The sequence below is a fragment of the Orcinus orca genome, chromosome 21 (genome assembly GCF_937001465.1).
Source record: "Orcinus orca chromosome 21, mOrcOrc1.1, whole genome shotgun sequence".
NCBI classification, from domain to species: Eukaryota; Metazoa; Chordata; class Mammalia; order Artiodactyla; family Delphinidae; genus Orcinus; species Orcinus orca.
In genome coordinates, this window is record NC_064579.1 from 17,790,846 (window position 1) to 17,809,896 (window position 19,051).

General features: G+C 44.9%; 1 protein-coding gene across 2 annotated transcripts in view; it reads right to left on the minus strand.

The window, feature by feature from the left end:
* MTMR7 (myotubularin related protein 7) overlaps positions 1 to 19,051 on the minus strand; it is a 94,724-nt gene that overhangs the window by 11,537 nt on the left and 64,136 nt on the right. For both annotated transcript variants that reach the window (XM_004277176.3, XM_033400643.2), the window contains one exon: positions 11,405 to 11,537. In XM_004277176.3, the coding sequence (XP_004277224.1) occupies positions 11,405 to 11,537 (133 nt within the window). The remainder of the gene's footprint in view (positions 1 to 11,404; positions 11,538 to 19,051) is intronic.

Sequence of the window (19,051 nt, forward strand, 5' to 3'; positions counted from 1 at the left end):
TCCCAGCTTTTAAGGCCCTTCTTAAGAAAAAACCGTATTATGAATATGTTCAGGCAAGAGTCCAAACTCTTCCTTCCAAAAGCTTGCCCTGAGCTGGAAGCCCAGCTGGAGAACTGAGTTCTCTCCAGCATTGCCCTGGTTCAGGACACTGTCCCTTTGAGGTCACAGTGCTGCTGGCTCCCCACCAGCAGCGATTTAGATTGTTCCAGGGAGATTAACCTGATGTGCAGTCTTCAAACGTTTTTGCACGTGTGCCCCTCCACTGATTTTTAAAACTATGTATCCATAGCACAGGGAGATCAGCTCGGTGCTTTGTGACCGCCTGGAGGGGTGGGATAGGGAGGGTGGGAGGGAGGGAGACGCAAGAGGGAAGAGATATGGGAACATATGTCTATGTATAACTGATTCACTTTGTTATAAAGCAGAAACTAACACACCATTGTAAAGCAATTATACTCCAATAAAGATGTAGGAAAAAAAAACAAAAAAACTTTATGAACACTGAAAAACAAAAAAACAAAAAAAAACTATGTACCCTCTCAGGCACCCTAGAATAACGCCCCATAATAAGACTGAAGGTGTGTTCGCCGTCTGTAAGGTGGCAAAAGGACAGTTCGTTACGGGAGGTGGGAAAGGACGGCTGGTTCACACCTGGACGGAGGAGCATCTCTAAGGCAGGCGAGGCAGTTTTAGGAAGGAGCACTTGCGGAAGTCAGTGCCATAAAGCCATCCAGACAGGGCGCCCCTGGGAAACTCTTCCCGTGACCTCGGGGTGTATGTACTCAGTGTGAAGACAGACGCTGAATCTGCTGCAACTGAAAAATGCCAGCCCTGGTGAGAAACTGGGCCGGGCGTGGCTCTGTCCTCGGGGAGGCGGACGGGGACGGGCTGGCCGCAGGGCTGCCCAGGCCCTCCGTGCAGCGCACATGACGCAATCCCCGCACCCTCTGTGCTGCGGCCTCTCCCGCGGGCGCCTGCTGTTTGGCCTTTCTGTCCAACCCCGGCCGTGACCCAGACGGTTCAACTTAATCCTAAAATACACACATTCCACCACGTAGAGTCTCTGGACCCACTGAGTCCTTTAAATCTTCCGCAGATAATACTGACTTGCAAACAGTTTTTTGTAATTTTTTTTTTTTCCACTGAACTAGCCCAAATTTCTGGTGGTCATGATCGGGCTCAGGGCTAGCTGGCATCCTCCTTCATTTCAAAAAGTCCAGGGAGCTAGAGGGATATTTTGGCATCCAAGCTCAGAAGCTCAGTCCAAGGACAAATGACCCCTTTTGCCTTCTCTTCTCACCAGGTGTGGAAATGACAGCGAGTTTAAAAATACAGACGCCAGGCTCTCCAGCTAACTGGGAGGTAGCCTGTGCCAGTGGCAAGAGGGGACCGGCCAGCTCACAGAACAAGGCCCTAAAAGGTGCTGTAGAGAGGATGCCCAGGCCACCCTCTTCATTGGCTCACGGCCCAGGGGACCAGCTGCCGCATCTCTCCCAGGTCAGCTCCCTTCCTTGCACACGGAGGATGGCTCCTTGTTTAACACATCTGCTTTCAGGAACATTATAACTGGGTACATTGAATAAAATAGCCTCCCGAGGTTTCACGCAAGGTAACGGCTGAGTGTTTCCCCTCACATGCTGAGTGGCCATTGTTAAGAGCAATCAGCCCACAGGTGATTAATACACATGGACAGATGGGGGTACACTTGAGACTCCAAGAATTAGCGCCTGGATTTTTAAATATAAAACTGGTGGGTTTGTTTGGATAAACTCAGGATAAGGCAGAAATACTGATCGGTTCACCCTTGTTGCCAAAGCTGAACCAATATTTACAAACCATTTTGCTGAACAAAGTTCATTTCAGCTGACCTCAGAGGCGTCAGCCACAGATCACAGAGAACCAGACTTATTATACTAACCTGGAGTTTAATGCCTGGGTCTAGTGACATTTGTTTTACATAACAGGGCAACTATATCCCACAAACACATAAAAACAACACTTAAAAAAAGATCGATAATTACGGCACCTGAGGAAATAGGAAATTTATTTGGAAGAAAATTAACTTCCCACGATCTTCCTTAGCTATTTCCTATACCAAGCTCATTTCTTCCTCCACAGTGACTGCATGGGGATCAGTGAGGGTGCGAAGTCTCCATCTGAACCCTGTGGGATTGGTCTTTCTTGTGTCTAAGATCTAAGGTTGGAAGGTACATGGCCCTCCCTTACTTGCCAGCCAGCCACATACCTGAGATCTCCTCATGTTTGTCTCCTTCCCATCTTGGAGTCAAAAACCCAAGCCCAATGAAACGGCCTTCAAAGAACTAGCAAAATGATGGTAATCTCCCTCAACTGAACATCCCAGCAGGTGATACCATTCAAAGAGGACTTAATTATGGCCTGTACAACAGAAGTGTTTGGTAAAGCCTGCCCTGTAGTCTCCCTTTTTTACTTAGAGCCCACCCTGGTGACAGAATAAACTCTGCAGTGAAGTGTACTCAGTCTATTAATGTCAGTGCCACTCTCCTCCCCCCCACCCCTGCCAACTGACATGGACCCTCTTTATAGAGGCCTTTACATTAATTGGAGAGATCTGTATATTAGCTTCTCTGTATATTACTGGACACCAATAAGATTCCAGCTTTGTTTGTGATGCTATTTTCTGGAATCTCCACACAATTAACAATGCCATGAAAGCCATTTTTGAATAGCCTTGTCGTCCTCTAAAGAAGTCGATGCTCATATCAAATGGTAAGTTGCGATCCAGCCTAAATTCTGTACACCTGTGCTAGCACTGCTTGCATTAGCAGCATGTAACTATATGCAAACACACATGGGCGTGAGTATGTGTCTGTGTCGAGCTACTAATAAACATGTATGTGTGTGTAAATGCATGTATACACACACACTTTCCAGTAATACTGATTACCATTGACCTAAAGAAAATCAAGCAGCTGGTTCACAAAAGAATGCCCTACAGGCATTTATTAGCTTTGCATATGAGTTTTGCGTCTAAAGACACAATTTGCCACAAATAAATTTTAAAATATATATGCCCATTTATGTTACATTTACCATATAGAAGGCTTGGGAGTTGGTCATTTTCTCTCAGCGAACAGGAACTCAACCAAAGACAGGGCTTAAGGAATGAGCAAGTCTAAATAGGAAACGTAAGGCAGATGAAAATAGAAGTCTAGTCTGCGAGAAGGAAGGGGTGCTGAGAGCCTGTGACGTCGGGGTGGATGTAAGATATTAGTGGCAAATGCTGGAGAGAAGGCCGAGAATCATGTGAGATTAAGATGTTGGCAGCAAATAACAAGTGGTGAAATAAGCAGTACACGTGGCTGGGGACGTAACTGGTGGAAAAGCATTCCACGCTCATCACACCGGCTGAGCAAAGCTGCAGGACCAATGCACCCATCGAATCTGAGGCCACACTGTCACTGGCAAGCAGATACTGAATTGCCCCATCCCCCCTGCAGCCTTATGGGAAAACTGCTCACCCTGTGGCTAATATGAGTCACGTCTATCTTTAGTTTTATGGGAGACACTAAGTGCTCCTTTTGTAAATGTCCTAGTTATCCAAAAACTAGCTGTCATGATTAATAAAATGAAAACAACAATTCTGAGGGTGAAACTTTTTGATCTTTGAATTGTCCCAAGGAACATCAAGATACAGCACAATGAGAATAAAAAACAGCCATTCTTCTCCCATTAAATCTTTGTTTTCTCTTGTCCTCTCCTTTGCTAAAATCACCCAGAGATGAGGTCTTTGGCTTTGACATCCAATTAAAACATTCAACCATCTGATCTACCCAACGACAGCCCTCAGGAAGATCACTTATGAGAAAGCATCATCTTCTCTTCCCGCCAGAATTTTCTGCCCTATATCAAGATCAGTAACGTCACTTTGTATTAATAAATAAAGCCTTTTTCTATGCAATGCCCAGTGTATAGAAAACTCTCAAGAACTGTCTGATGTACAGATGACTGTCTAAAATAACTATGTAGCTCCCAGTGACTTCCTCTACATCCATTATCTACCATGCAGCTTATATTTACTCCCAATTTTCAGATTAGCCAGTATGGCTTAAAAAGTTTACTAAGTCGGGCTTCCCTGGTGGCGCAGTGGTTGGGAGTCCGCCTAACGATGCAGGGGACAGAGGTTCGTGCCCCGGGCCGGGAAGATCCCACATGCTGTGGGGCGGCTGGGCCTGTGAGCCATGGCCACTGAGCCTGTGCGTCCGGAGCCTGTGCTCCGCAATGGGAGAGGCCACAACAGTGAGAGGCCCGCGAACCAAAAAAAAAAAAAGAGTTTTACTAAGTCATCCATGGTTACTCGGCCAGCAAATAACTGAGCTGGAGTCCTGGCCGCAACACATACGCCCCAAAGCTCACGCTCTTTCCTCTCTGCCTCAGTGCTTAGAGCATTAGATCTCAGTCTAGATCGGGCGACACCATCCAGCCACATTTTACATCCTCTTACAACAAAGAGAGAGCCAGGTACACACTCCTGATGCATTTCTTTCTTCCAAGTGACCATGAATTGATAACTAGTGGAGCCTGACAAAGAGACCTGTTGCTCTAGTAGAACACTTATTAAAAAATCTTACCGCTAGGTGGAGCTATCCAGTTCACTTTAATGGGAAAGTAGGTTTTCTGTGTGGAAACCCATGCCACGTGCTGAATTTTGAGGGACAGTGACCAGATTTTCAGCCAGGTCTTACTGGCTGTCTCGTCTAATAGGTTAGTAATCTCAGGAAATTAATAATGGGGAAAGTCAGAAGATGGAGAACTGAAAAAAGATCAACCTTTATAGCTTTTCATTAGCTCATAGCTGGTAGAACCTCATAGCATAAACTTGTAGGCCATGTTACAGGAAATACTCTTTGAAATGAAAAACTTAAATGTGACTATAAAGGGTTGAACTCTTCCATTTCTTCCAGGCTTACTTAGCCATCGCCACATAAAGTAATGAGGTGAGGAAGAAAGAATCAAATAAAAAGGACCCTGGGACTGAGAGTTACAACCTTACCTCTGAGCAGAGAAAAATACTTCGTGGGAACCTCGGAGCCAGGTGTGTTAGGGACTGTCCCCTTCTAGACCTTGGTGCACCCGAGAGCACCGGGCAGGGACGCCAGAGCAGGGAGTCGTCACACGAGCACAGCACCCACGGCCGTGCTGCCTCCCATGACACATTCGAAGTTCTCTGCTTTCACCTGTCCCTTCTACACCCAACAAAGGTTCTGAACAATCGGGCCTCACAACCTTCACACACAAGCACAGGTCACATATCTCTGGGGCCTCCTGACTTTACCACAGAACTTTCGCCATCATCACTGTTCCCAATTCTAGGGGAAACGATAGAAGTGGTTACCTCTTGGGGCCTGCTAAAAAGATTCCAATCTTTCCAGTTGAATCTTACAAACAGCCCTTCACTGTAGTATTGTCCAAACTGCTGAATGGGCACCGGGCCTTTGTTCCTGTGCTCTGGACCTGCTCCCATCTGATCGGCTGTCAGGCTGAGGTTTGTATCTCTGTCAGACAACTTGCTGAGAAAACACCCACCAGGCCTGGCATGGGGTTTATTAAATTATTTTTGGTGAACTTGTGCTGAGTGGACACAGACCGTATCACGAGGCAAGCACTTCCATGCCTCTGAAATTGTGCTTACTCCATGTCTCTTGAATAAAAAAATTAAGGAAAGTCACCTATAAGAAAGCAGGGGACCTATCAAATACCCACCGAGCTGCCTGAATTAATCTATAGTCCATTAGCTTATCCATTTTATGCAGTACTTATTTTAAACTACTATACTGCTTCCCAAGAAAAAGCATAATGCACCTTATACTGGAAAGCACTTTACAGTTTGCAAGGAATCTTTGTGAACAAATCTGTGAGTTAGACAGCAATGATATATTGCTTACACTGTTTTACAAATACAGGAAATGAAGTTTGTTCATGTTCACTAAGAGACTACGGCAAGAACCCAAACCCAGATCTTCAGACACTTAGGCCAGGGCACTTTCTACCCAAGCCACCACCTAGAGAGACTGTAAAGCAAAGTGGTTAAGAGTATGGTGTCTGGGCTTCCCTGGTGGCGCAGTGGTTGAGGGTCCGCCCGCCGATGCGGGGGACGCGGGTTCGTGCCCCGGTCCGGGAGGATCCCACGTGCCGCGGAGCGGCTGGGCCCGTGAGCCGTGGCCGCTGGGCCCGCGCGTCCGGAGCCTGTGCTCCGCAGCAGGAGAGGCCACAGCGGTGAGAGGCCCGCGTACCGCAAAAAAAAAAAAAAAAAAAAGAGTATGGTGTCTGGGACTTCCCTGGTGGTGCAGTGGTTAAGAATCCACCTGCCTATGCAGGGGACATGGATTCGAGCCCTGGCCCGGGAAGATCCCACATGCCGCGGAGCAACTAAGCCCGTGCGCCACAACTACTGAGCCTGCGCTCTACAGCCCATGAGCCACAACTACTGAGCCCACATGCCACAACTACTGAAGCCCGTGCGCCTAGAGCCCGGGCTCCGCAACAAGAGAAAGCCACTGCAATGAGAAGCCTGTGTACCGCAACGAAGAGTAGCCCCTGCTCCCCGCAACTAGAGAAAGCCCGCGCACAGCAACAAAGACCCAACGCAGCCAAAAAATAAATAAGTATATTTAAAAAATTAACAGTGTCCAGTACATAATAATCACCTGTAAATGTTATATCATCATTACCATGTGGGTGGTTATCTGTGAGCCTGTCTAATAAAAGAACCACAAATCAACGAGGATCATGGTAAAATGATGGAAAGTACTAGGCTCAATTCTTCCTTTGTTATATGATACCAAGAAGGGTATGTCTTTAAAAACTTTTTAATTAAAAATGTAATACACCAGACTTTGTAACTGGAGATAGGCGCTCCTACTGGTCTTGAAGAATAACCTGTCGTGTTGTGAACAGCTTATGTGGAGGTCCAACATGGCAGAGAACTCTAGGACCTAAGGGTGACCGCCAGCTGACAGCGCTCAGGGCCCTCTGTTGAATGCAACCAATAACCTGAATCAGCCTGGAAGCAGATTCTGCCCCATCCAGGTGTCCAGATGAGGACGCAGTCCGGCTCGCACCTTGACTGCAGCCTTGTAAGATCCTAGGCAGAGGGATCCTGGCTTCCCATTGACACATGAGAAATGCCCAGACTCGTGACCCTCAGAAACTGTGACCTGCTAAGTGTGTATTGTTTACGTTCCATGTAACGTACCAACCATAGACAATTTTGTAAATAAAGAAGGAAAAAGAAAAAGTTCACCCATCGTCCTCTCATTCTAATCCAATTATCATTCTGGAAATTCTTCATAAATATGGTTTACTGTATAGTGAATCAGAGTATGTATACAATTTTACAACCTGAATTTTTCACTTAGATTATACACGTTCTCCCATGTTAGTAATATATTTTTCACATTTATCATTTTTAATGGATGCAAAATTTTGTATCAAAAGGTAGAGTGTTTAGTCAGTCAACTATTGTTGAACATTCCTGAGGCTTCCAAAATTCTATTATTATAAATAAAACACTTCTATCAAAACAGGCATTATATGTCTTTTTTTTAAACCATATTTTGGATTAGTCCCTAAGGGGAATTAATCTGGTAAAAATATGTATCTCAGAACAAAATATATTAGGTACCTCTTGCCAATTTCAATGATACTAGACATATTTAAAGTACTAGTTTTACCATATTCTTTTCAGTATTGAATATTTTAATGTATTTGAATTTAAATACTTAAATTTAATCTTATTTAAATTAAAAAAATTTTTAAGTGAAAAATGGTACTTTGAGGTTTTAACTACCTTTCTTTAATTATAAGAGCAAGTTTATATGTTTTTCAGTTTGTTTCAACTTATTTTTCTTTAAAGAATTAGACTGAGTTGCCTAACTTCACTGAGACACTTTCTTCATCTATGAAGTGCAGATAATATTACGTACAGCACACTGTTGCTGTGAAATCAAATACAGGCAGACCTCATTTTACTGTACTTCACAGATATTGTGTGTTTTATAAGTTAAAGGTCTGTGGCAACCCTGCATCGAGCAAGTCTATCGGCACCATTTTCCCAACAACATTTGCTCACTTCATACCTCTGTAGCACATTTTGGTAATTCTCGAAATATTTCAAACCCTCCACCAGTGAAAAGAATACAACTCTCTGAAAGCTCAGATGATGGTTACATCTTTTAAGCAATCAAAGATTTTTAAATTAAGGTACGTACAGTGCTTTTTTAGACATAATGCTATTGCACACTGAATAGACTACAGGATAGGGTAAACATAGCTTTCACATGCACTGGGAAACCAAAAAATCCGTGTGACTCACTTTACAGCGATAGTCATTTTACTGAGGTGGTCTGGAACCGAACCTGCGATATCTTCAAGGTCTGCCCATTCGTGAATCACTTAAGTAAAAATACTGAGGAAGCCTGGCACGTAGCAGGTGCTCTGTTTTTAGTGAAATGCACGAGTCAATGAATAAGGGGTCAGTTATACAGAACTACACTGTGGCCAACAATATTAATCTAAGATTCAGGTAGAATCCAGGCACGCCGAAACTAGTGGTGGGGAGAAAGGTCAATTTTCTGGGCAACATACAAAAGGTGGAGCAGGTTGACTGAAAAACAGGAAGGTGTCACTGCCATCATGTCTTTCCCATAAACACCCGCCTACCTTGAAAACAGGTATTTATTTACGAAGAGGCACGACAGTGCGGCTCAATCTCAAAGCCCGGATGTGCGGTAATTCCATGTGCCCCTCTCTCCCTCCCTCTCACTGATTTCCTCCCCCCAAATCAAGGATGCCCTGGGAGGTTTTTATTTCCACATCTGATAACAATTTCCTCAGCCACGGAAAGAGCCTTTTCCAGGTTCTTCTACTGCCTGTTTCAACAACAACAAAATAAAGAAAATATAGGGCATCCTTTTATTATTTGAGGGAAAAACCATTATTTACATGATCAAGAGGAAAGGCTCTGTGGAAAGCACTTAATAAATCACACAATTGCTACCTAACTGAAAGACTTCATTATTATCTCACTGGGAGGTGTGAATGCCACAAAATAGTTTGGTTTAGAACTTAGAAACCAAAGTTAACATGCAATCAATCAGCTCCATAAAAGGACCTACACCGGATGTGAACTTGGTCCTAGATTTCAGTTTCTGATGAAATACCCTGCAGCTGTTGCTCACAGACAGGGCTATTTCGGGCCAGAATGCGAACAATTTTTCATTTCTGTTATTCAGAATCTCTCCTGATAATATCAATATCCCTGATAAGAGGAATTTTGAAAAAAAAATAATAATCATGAAGGGAATGCATTATTCCACTTCCTACCAAGTGACCAGCGGTACAAACCTTCCGATCTCTCTGATGCCAAGACAGCTGTTTGAAGGATAAAAGCCTCAAAAGGTGGGTCTGATTGCATCAGTTCATCAGCTGAGCTTCCACGAGCAGTTTATAATTTACTTGGTAAAAACAGATAGTCAAACATTGGTCAAGTCCCCTGAAAGGCATCCAGAAAGTCGTCCTTGCTCATTGCACTGACACAGGGCTGAAAAAGTGATGCAGAAGAACCACGATCCCTTATGAAACACAGGCTGCCCTCCCTCTGGAACGCGGTCCGTTTGCTGGTCCTTCAGAAATAGCGAGTCAGACCAAAGGTATGAGGGCAGGAGACATGGTTCCCAATAAGAAACCAAGTAAATGCTAATTTTAAAACAAAAGCCAAATCGCCATGTTCCAAGCACTCCTGGGAGCCACCTTCTGCACAGAAGAAAATACATATTCTCAAAAGTCAGCTTATGAAATTACTAAATGAAAACTATAAAGCATGCAAACGTTTTAATGATTCTGATATCGAACACTCTTCACACTAAAACTAGACTACCCGTTCAGTTACAGTACCAAGCTAGTCCAGTTTTTCAATGTCTAAAAAGCACAGCTTATAGCAGGGAGAGCCACACCGCCCACGATAATCTCCCAAAGTTTACGAAGTTCAATGCCCAAGGCATCCTCCTGTCTGCTGAGACATGGCAAATTTCACGTGGAGGTGAGATGGAGATAGACAGCTCCGGGGCCGTTATTTTTTTTTTTTTTAAATGCAGGAAGAGGTTTCGTCTAACCATTCAAACCCTCAATTTTAAACTATTTGCAATCAGGGGCATCAAAGTGTGGACTCACAGACTGTCAGGGCTGGATGGGTCCACAGAAATTATGAGTCCAATCCTCTCCATTTACAGCAGGTAACAGAGCCCCAAAGAAGGTACATGACGTGTTCAAAGTCTCAAAGACTGAGATGACCCCGGGAATCCAGGAAGGAGAATGGCAATCAGGCTTGTCTGTGACACTCAAGTTCCTCCAGCCCCACCGCTAGCTTCTCACTACATCCTGCTCTGATTAAGCACTGAACTGCACGGGTTACTGAGAGCAAACGTGTATCCCGAGAAAAAGGGAATTCGGCACTTTGTCCCTCTTCACTACAGACCCCGCATTTCCGGTTCAGATCGGACTGCCCACTTCCCTGGCACACAGCGCCGCCTCCCCAGGGCTTCCCCCCAGAAGTGCGAGCCCAGCATTTACAGCCTCCCCTGGTCCAGAGGCACAAAGCCCTGGGTTACGCATCGTCTCTCTCTTCAGTTCCCACAAGAGGGAGAAGTGGTGGAGATAACAACAGACTCCTCCTTGGGCCTTGACAATCGCAAGAGCATAAGCAGTCAACGAGGCTGGTTTTGCTTGGAATATGTGATTTCTGATAATTAGTTTACGGCTGGTGTGGCCACATGAATAATTCCTCTGCGTTGCATAGCCCAGCTTTGCGACTTGCTCTCCCTGTGAGTACAGAAGCCTGGGCGAACGCATCTCGTGGTGCTCGCTGGGTGCGGTGGGTGGAGGGAGCGCGCTGCAGCAGTGCTGCTGATGGAAGGGAGAACCAGGACCCCCCAGCATCCTTCTCATGGCCATGCAGCCGCTCGGATTCAGTTTATGGGCCTCACGTCCACACGTGAACAGCTGGCCGTTTCGACGTAGGACTGCTTTATCTCCCAATGGTCTTGAATATGGGTCGAACTACTATTATGAGAGAGAAAGTAAAAATATCCCCGTGCACTTCTATCTTAGGTGTTAAGTACCACCGGAGACAGCCCGGCAGCTAATACCACGTGACAAAACCACTCCACGATGACACCAAAAAAGAAGAGAAAAGCTGTTACATGTTTAAAGAGTCCCTGCATTTTGATATTCTTCCCAACTGATCCCACCCTTGCAAACAACATCGAAGTAAAGCACAGTTTTCACATCAACAGACCATCTTATTCCGTCTTGGCATTAAAACATTTAACTGCATTTTTTAAATGCTGTGCATAAGGAAATGGTTTACCTTCCAGCATTTTTTGCAGACTGTTCCTCATGACATGGATGTTCTCTATCCCGATAAACTGAAACTTGATATTGGAATAATTGTCTTCGTTCTCATAGCCTTTCCCTGCAGCACGATTTGCCATCGCATTAAGCTGCAGTGGGCAGCAAAACAGAACAGTCACCAGTGATATTCATGAAACAATCACAACACTTCACGGCTAATATCCATAAGAACATTCAACATGATGTGCAGAAACATGCCTTAAATCCCGGGAACACCGCGCTGGGCTAGGTAGCTACAGACACTCGTGCTGAGCTTACGTTCAACAACATCAGTTTGTCGATGTGGCAACATTTTCTGAGCTGGAAGCATCCTAGAGATAAGCCCTTTTGGAGACGTTCCCTGTCAGAGATGCCAAATCCAATGTGGGATTCTGTACAGAGCCAAGTCGCCCCAATTTAATACCAAACATGACAGCCTTAGGTTGGCAGAAGAATATCTGCAGATACAGTTGGCAACATAAAGCTCTGTAAGTTAAAGTATTATATCTTCCAGTATTCGAATGCCAACAAACACATCAACGTATAGGAATAGTTACGTCATTCTAATTTGCCTACAAGAATCCCTCAGGTACCCAGTTCAACTTTGAGCAGGAAACGCTGAACAAAACAGAGAGAGGGCAAGACATGTCCTCTGGCCACCCTATTTAAATCTCCAGAGAGGATTTTTTTCTATCACATTCATTATCATAATTTTATCTATAAAAAGTCACGGTTCCTAGTGCAAACTGGGTTAAATGGTGATGGACTTTGAAGAAGAAATTTATGATATGCAAACTTCTGCCTTATTCCTGTGTAACTAAAATCAAGAAGGGGACAAGTCCTGCCTTAGCTGAGAAATACACAGATTTCTAGAATGAATGTATTATTGTGAATACTCCATTCCTGCTGTTCAGCTAAGCGGGCCATCACATCCTAGACATCAATATTTACTGACCATTCTCTTCCTCTGCCCACAAAGGGCAGGCGGGCTAGCCCAGGCAGAGAACTCACTACCAAAAATATATCCGTTTTTAGGACCACGATGCAGCACTCGGGGGATATTCATACTTTTCAAAAATCTAAGCTTAAGAAGCCAAGTTAAGTTAAAAGCATACATATTGTTTGACCCAGATTTCCTATGTGTGAGAATCTGACACTATTAAAATACCAGCACATAAAGACAGACATCCAAGGATGTTTACTGCAATCTTTTTTTTTTTTTTAAATAATAGTTGAGTAAAAGAACCGGAAAACCTATGAATATCTCCATAGGGCCATGATTGGATGAATTATGGTATATTCATACCCTGGACTTCTAATAGGCTCAAGTAGAGACACAGAGATAGAGACAGACAGATATACAGATGTCTAGATATTGCGGGGAGAGGGAGGGAGGAGGGAAAGAAAAAAAAGAGGGGTGGGGAGGGAGGGGAGAAGAGAGGAGATACTGGGCCATGACATGTGAAGTGAAAAGAATAAGCTCCAGAATAATATTCATACAATTATCCCATTTTTTGTAAAACAGGCCGACCTACAGACATGCATTTACATTTATGCATGCTGGGGTAAACAGAACAGAAATGAATGGAAGTCTACACCAATTTCGCAGCTGTTGCAGCAGACAGACAGAGGCGGCACGTGTGGGGAGCAGCTGCCAATACTACTCCAGATGCTCCTCCAGGCTTTGTTACAAACCAGATAGAGTGGGTTTGTAATTTAAATAACAGAAAAAAAATATATGGCAGGCCCCTCACTTTCCTGCTCCGTGATTCAGCTCACGTGACATCAGCTGGGGTGCGCCCCACTACCCTGTTTCCCATTTACGAAAAGATCATCCCCTTTCTCCCAGGCATGCTATGAGAAGGATAAAGGGTTTGGTCTCAATAAAGAAAAAAATATAGTGTTATTTTTAAGACAACTGATGTTCATGCTTTAAATTTTAAAAGTATTTTAAGAGGAAAATTTTTCTAAAATTACCTATAGACATTGTTCTTTTGAAACATACTATTATAAAAATATCACTGGTTTGTATAATTATTTTCCAAAGTTGCTGGCTTATTCTTTACAAGCTTCATAAATAAAATGGTTAACAGGATACGTGCAAGTACCTTTATGTTACATGAACCTTATGTTTATTCTGTATCTTGAATAATTCAAGTTAAGCCTTCTCACCACATACCATACTCTTTTTAAACAGTGCAGTGAATAAAAACCAAAACACTATTATTACTTTAATCTATAATTAGGACCCTATGTTCACATTTTTTAGTAGTTGATGACCTATGACCTAGGAGAATTTATCGATGGTCTTCTTTAAAAGCAAAGGAGCCACACAAGATGGCCTCTTAAAAGTCAACGGTACTTCTCATAATGAACAGAAGGTGGCAATATTTAATCTACCATCCAAAGTGTACTTTCTCAAGGTTTCCACATATTTTACAGGCCCTGTCAGGATAATGGGGCACTAGCTGACCCTTCAAAGCAGAAAATACAGTTTCATAATTAATAAAAAATTCAGAAGCTATCTTGGACCTATAGGTGTATTCATTCAGATAGAGTATCTCTTATATAAATAAAATGCTAAGTCTAGTTTGGTGCCCTGTCCCTTAGGCTGAGAACTCCATTTCACAGGCAAAGAAAAAGCTGTTCATTTCGGCCCCTAAAAGTTCTCAAATAGTGAAAAAAAAACAACCTCAAAAGGTCACATACTATATGTTTTCAATTACAGAACGTGCTTGAAATGACAAGCTTATAGAGGTGGAGAACAGATTAGTGGTTTTTTGTGGTGATGTAATTGTTCTCTATCTTGACTGTGGTACTGAATATACAAACATACGTATGTGATAAGGCTTTATAGACTAAACACACACACACACGACTACAGTAAAACTGGGAAAAAACGGAACAAGATTGGTGGATTTTATCAATGTCAATATCCTGGTTGCAATACTGTACACAGCTTTGCAAGATGTTACCACTGGGGGAAAGTGGGTGAAATGTACAAGGCATCCTTCTGTATTATTTCCTAGAACTGCATGTGAATCTACAATTATCTCAACATAGAAAGTCTAATTAAAAAAAAAATTCTCAAACAGATAAAACAATGGAGGTAACTGCATTCCAGTTTCAACCTATGCTTAAAGAACACAACGGACAACTGAAAAGTGGTACTGGAAAAAGTGCCCTGTTTTCTAACCCAAGGCCACTCTGCTATTTGATTATCTCAGCATCTTTGGGTGCAAAAAAATTCATAAGTGAAACAAAAAAATTCACTCATTCTCAACAAACACTTAACGAACGCCTACTGTGTGCCAGGCACTGAATGGAATAAAAACGTGAATAAGAAGTCGTCCCAGCCACCACAAGCTTATCATCGAGTATGGAAGTGCGAGCACACAACACCAAATAACGACAGCTAATACCCACCAGGACTGGGCAGGAGCTGAGAGCCTGGTGGAGGCGGTGGCAGTAGCTAGAATCTGGAACAGCCCCACGTGGCCTAGGGCCTCAGGGGTAACGTTTCATGATGGAAGGAGGACTTGAGATGGGCTTTAATAACCAGGGAGCATGGAGAGAAAGGGGGAGGGCAGCCCAGATGAAGCGATGAGAGAGGGAAGAGGTAGGGTATCAGTGGCCACCGAAGAAGCAGGTGTGTATCAGCTGAGTCAACCAGTGCGAGCACAGCGGAAGGTTCAAGTCTGGCGGCAGCAGCAAGAAAGGAGGCTAGAAATTATGAGGGTCCTCTACACACAAGCTCGATTAAGAAGTTCTGACTGTATCTGTGGCAGTAAGGAGCCACTGAGGGCTTCTGAGCAGGATTAACTGAAACATTCGAGATTTAGTATCCATGACAGAGAAGATCCTCTGGCGTGGGGCAGAGGCCGTGAGCTGCACAGGAAGGTAGCTGGTCTCATTGATGGCCAGGACCCTACGCGTCAAGCCGGCACAGAGCAGGCACTCGGTGAAGATTTACTGACGGGCTGACCGGCCAAATGAATGTGCTAACAGAGTGAGGCTGAGGTGAACAGGCCAAGAATGTTAAAGAAGCACAGAATCAGATTCTTTCCCCCGCAATCTTAAATCATCAATCAGACACATTAAAATCATGGCAACTCAGTCGACCATAATCTGCATATCAAGTTAAAGGTCAGCTGGTCAGCATCTCAGTCTCGGAGTCTAACATTTCAGCAGAGCACATTCTGTACCTGAATGCCAGGACCTGATCTGACGTGCCTGAAAAATGAGAATTGAAGTTGGTCTTGGCAGAAGGAGGCCTGGACCACGTTCTAGCCTGTGGTGTCAGTTAATGGTCCTTTTCTCTTCCTGCATCTGTATCTGGTGAAATGAAGAATCTTATCTTGTGATAGAAACATGAAAATAAGAGATGATTTTATTTCTTGCAACTACTGTCTACAACTGTGCTAATCAAAATCCTCCTTTCCTACCCCCAAAGGAAGAATTAATAACTTATAGGAAATCACCGTCCAGCTCAACTTAAAATCCCAACCCCATATGTGATGCAAAATTTTCTCCTCTTATTATAGGCTGTTTGGACTGGTGAGGGGTCTGCTCTGGTACTCTCCTTTTCCTCCTTCTTCTAGGCTCTATCTTTATATTGGGGAGGGGGATAAAAGAGGAGGTAAATATCTCTTTGTAAAGCTGGACGAGGCTGCTGTTCTCTCTCCATTGGTCGTCACTGCTTTTCCGGTTAACACTCGCTGACCAGCACTGCCCTCTCTGGCATTAAGTGTCCAAATCCTAGGGCAAGTCCATGGGCTCCCGGGAGGAGGAGGTACACAGCTCGCTGACATGAGACCCACCTTGGCTTGAGCCTGTTCCGAGGCCCCCGGCTTCCCTCCCCAGCACGTACCCCACAGTCGGCCGCAGCTGGGAACCTCCAGTTGGGGGTGGAAGCCGGGCCTCAGCAAGATGGCTCACGTACAAGTTTCTTTCTCAGTGTCTACTGGACCCACAGGTCCCCCCTCCATCCCTGTCCTGCCAAAGAGGCAGAGCAGATGCCCCACTGCCACTAAACGCCACGCGGCTCCCCTTCCCCCGCTCACTGCCGCAGTGGAACAGGTCGGCCAGGCATCCCATGCCGAAGTGACCTCCTAGCTGCCCCTCTGTCACGCACCCCGATCTCTACAACAGATCCTCCCAGATCCCCCCCTCACAGGATTCAGTGAGTGGAAACCACCTAATTACTGATTCCAGAGACACAGGAAAACTTCCAACATGACCTCCTGTCTCACAGCTAAAGAATCGCTCACAAGGTGAAATCAGAGGCCCTTTAACCACTAAGCTGTCTTTGGAGGAAGAGCCAGGACAAGGGGCCGGGCATGAGCTGAGCCGCCGGCCAGCCTGCTCACCCCTTCCCTCCACTGCCCGGCACCCCTCCCAGGCCGCCGGCGTCAGAGCCTGGCTCACAGGCCTGCTCATACCTCTTGCCCCGGCCTGAGCGTGTACGAGCCTGTGGTTGGTCCTTCAGCTCTGAGTTTCCAGCCTCCCTGCAGATGTGCTCAGAAGGGGAACCCTGTGGAACCTGACAGTGGACCCAAGGCTCCCCTGGATATCGCCGTCAACAGACCGTGATCAAACAGAAGTAGCGTGGGCTCGGGCGTCAGATCAGCCTAGATTTGAACGGCTTGACCTTGGACACATGACTGAACCTCTCTCAGTCTGAGACCTTACCCATAAACAGAAAAGAACAGCTCCTAATTTGCAGGATTATAATAAGAACTGAATGGGAAAGTGCCTGGCATTTTCACAAGCGCAGCAAAGTCCTAGAACAAAGTAATGTTAAAGTCATGAGCGAGGCTGAGATAGAAGGAGTTCGGTATCACTTTAAAATCCAACAACTATGGCATCAACGTGATCTCCTATCTTCTTAATGCACCAGATTCTAGCAGTAACATAGGACCTCGAGGGTATGTTTTTTCTTAACCGATACTCAGTTCATGCTGAGGCCCTCACTGCCCTTGCCTCCTGAGATTTTAACATCAACAAGCAATGCAGAAGCTTTCATCTGAACAGGCAGCATCCGGGGCGAGCCTTGCTCCAAGGACAAGAACGACTTCTAGCCTTTCTCCTTTGCAGTAAACCTGTGAGCAAACCTGGCCAGGGCCCATCTGTCTGTCTACCACCCACAGCAAACATGGACCGGGTCTCCCGGCTACCGAGGAACAAACATCAACGGACGCGATCTTTAAAAGAATGAGAGCCCTAAAGCAGACAGGTGAAGACTCCTGTGAAGGTGTGTGCGCCTGGGGAACAGGAGAGGGCATGGCTTGTATGAGACACCAATCTTCTTTAAGGGATTAGCATCCAGCTTCTTATCGCCAAGAGCAAACGCACTCAGTGCTAAATATACCCTTCAAATCAAATCCTCTGGATTAATTTATGTTACATCTGGACTGTGCCTGGCTCAACAGCCGCCACATTGCCCGGAAGGTCTGCAGAGCGTAGTACACGCTTGGGTCATCGGCCCTTAAAGCAGCAGGCGAACCTGTCTGCCTTTATTTAAATCTAGGAAAATGGGATCAGAGAAGGGCACCCCAATTCACTTTAAAGGCCCTGTCTTCCCGTCCTTTTCTTATCGTCTTCAGTACGTGTGTCTAGGACCGGCATTCATTCAGTTGTCTCTGACTGTTAGGAAGTTCAGAGCAGCTCCACTGTCCCGACGCAAAAGGCACAATGACAGGAGGGAAACAGTCAATGCGAGAAGGATGAAGCAGAGAGAAAGCACAAATCGAAAGAGAGAGTAAAAGTCAGAGCCTGGCATCTTTCGAGTGAAAACCTTCACGCAGAGAAGCTATTTCTTCCCCAGTCTGAAGCTCTTCCCTGCTGTGCTTTGAAAATCTGTCCAAAAGGAAGGGACTCCTTTACCTGTCATCTACTAGAATGTGATCCAGCTGCAACATGTTTTGTCCTTGACCTGCACGGCTGGTCTGCTGATCTGGCCTCTGAGAGTAACTCATCCTCACTGCCCACCCCTCCATGGCCATCCCACAGCTACCCTCCCGTTAGAGAGGAAGGGACTGTTCTGAGGGCAGTGATGTGAGTGATCTTACACTGGGCAGACATCAAACTTAGTGATCGAGACCATGAATCACAATATTTAATGAAATAGGGCTCAGAGAAGCAGCGAGATTGCCAGTCTGAGTGGCTACACAATGGATAGCATCCAGTTTCCATGATTTCTCTTATCGGCCACGAGTATAGACCCTATCTGTAATTACCCACTCCTAACATCAGTGTAGACTTTGAAGTGACTTGGGCCGTTGGTCATATTTCCTCCTTCCTGTTCTAATGTTTCTATGTCCTTATGTTTTTTTTTTTTTTGATAGCTTCTTGGACATAGAATTCACATGCCATACAATCTATCCATGTAAAGTATACAGTTCAATGGTGTTTGGTATATTCACAGAACTGTGAATGTACCACGTCACCACAATCTATTTTTAGAACATTTTCATCACCCCAAAAAGAAACCCTCTACCCATCAGGTGTCGCCTCCCATTTCCTCCCATTCCCCTAGCCCTAGGCAACCACCACCCTGCCTGATGTCTCTACGGATTTGTCATAGAGACACTTCATATAAATGGAATCATACAATCTGTGATCC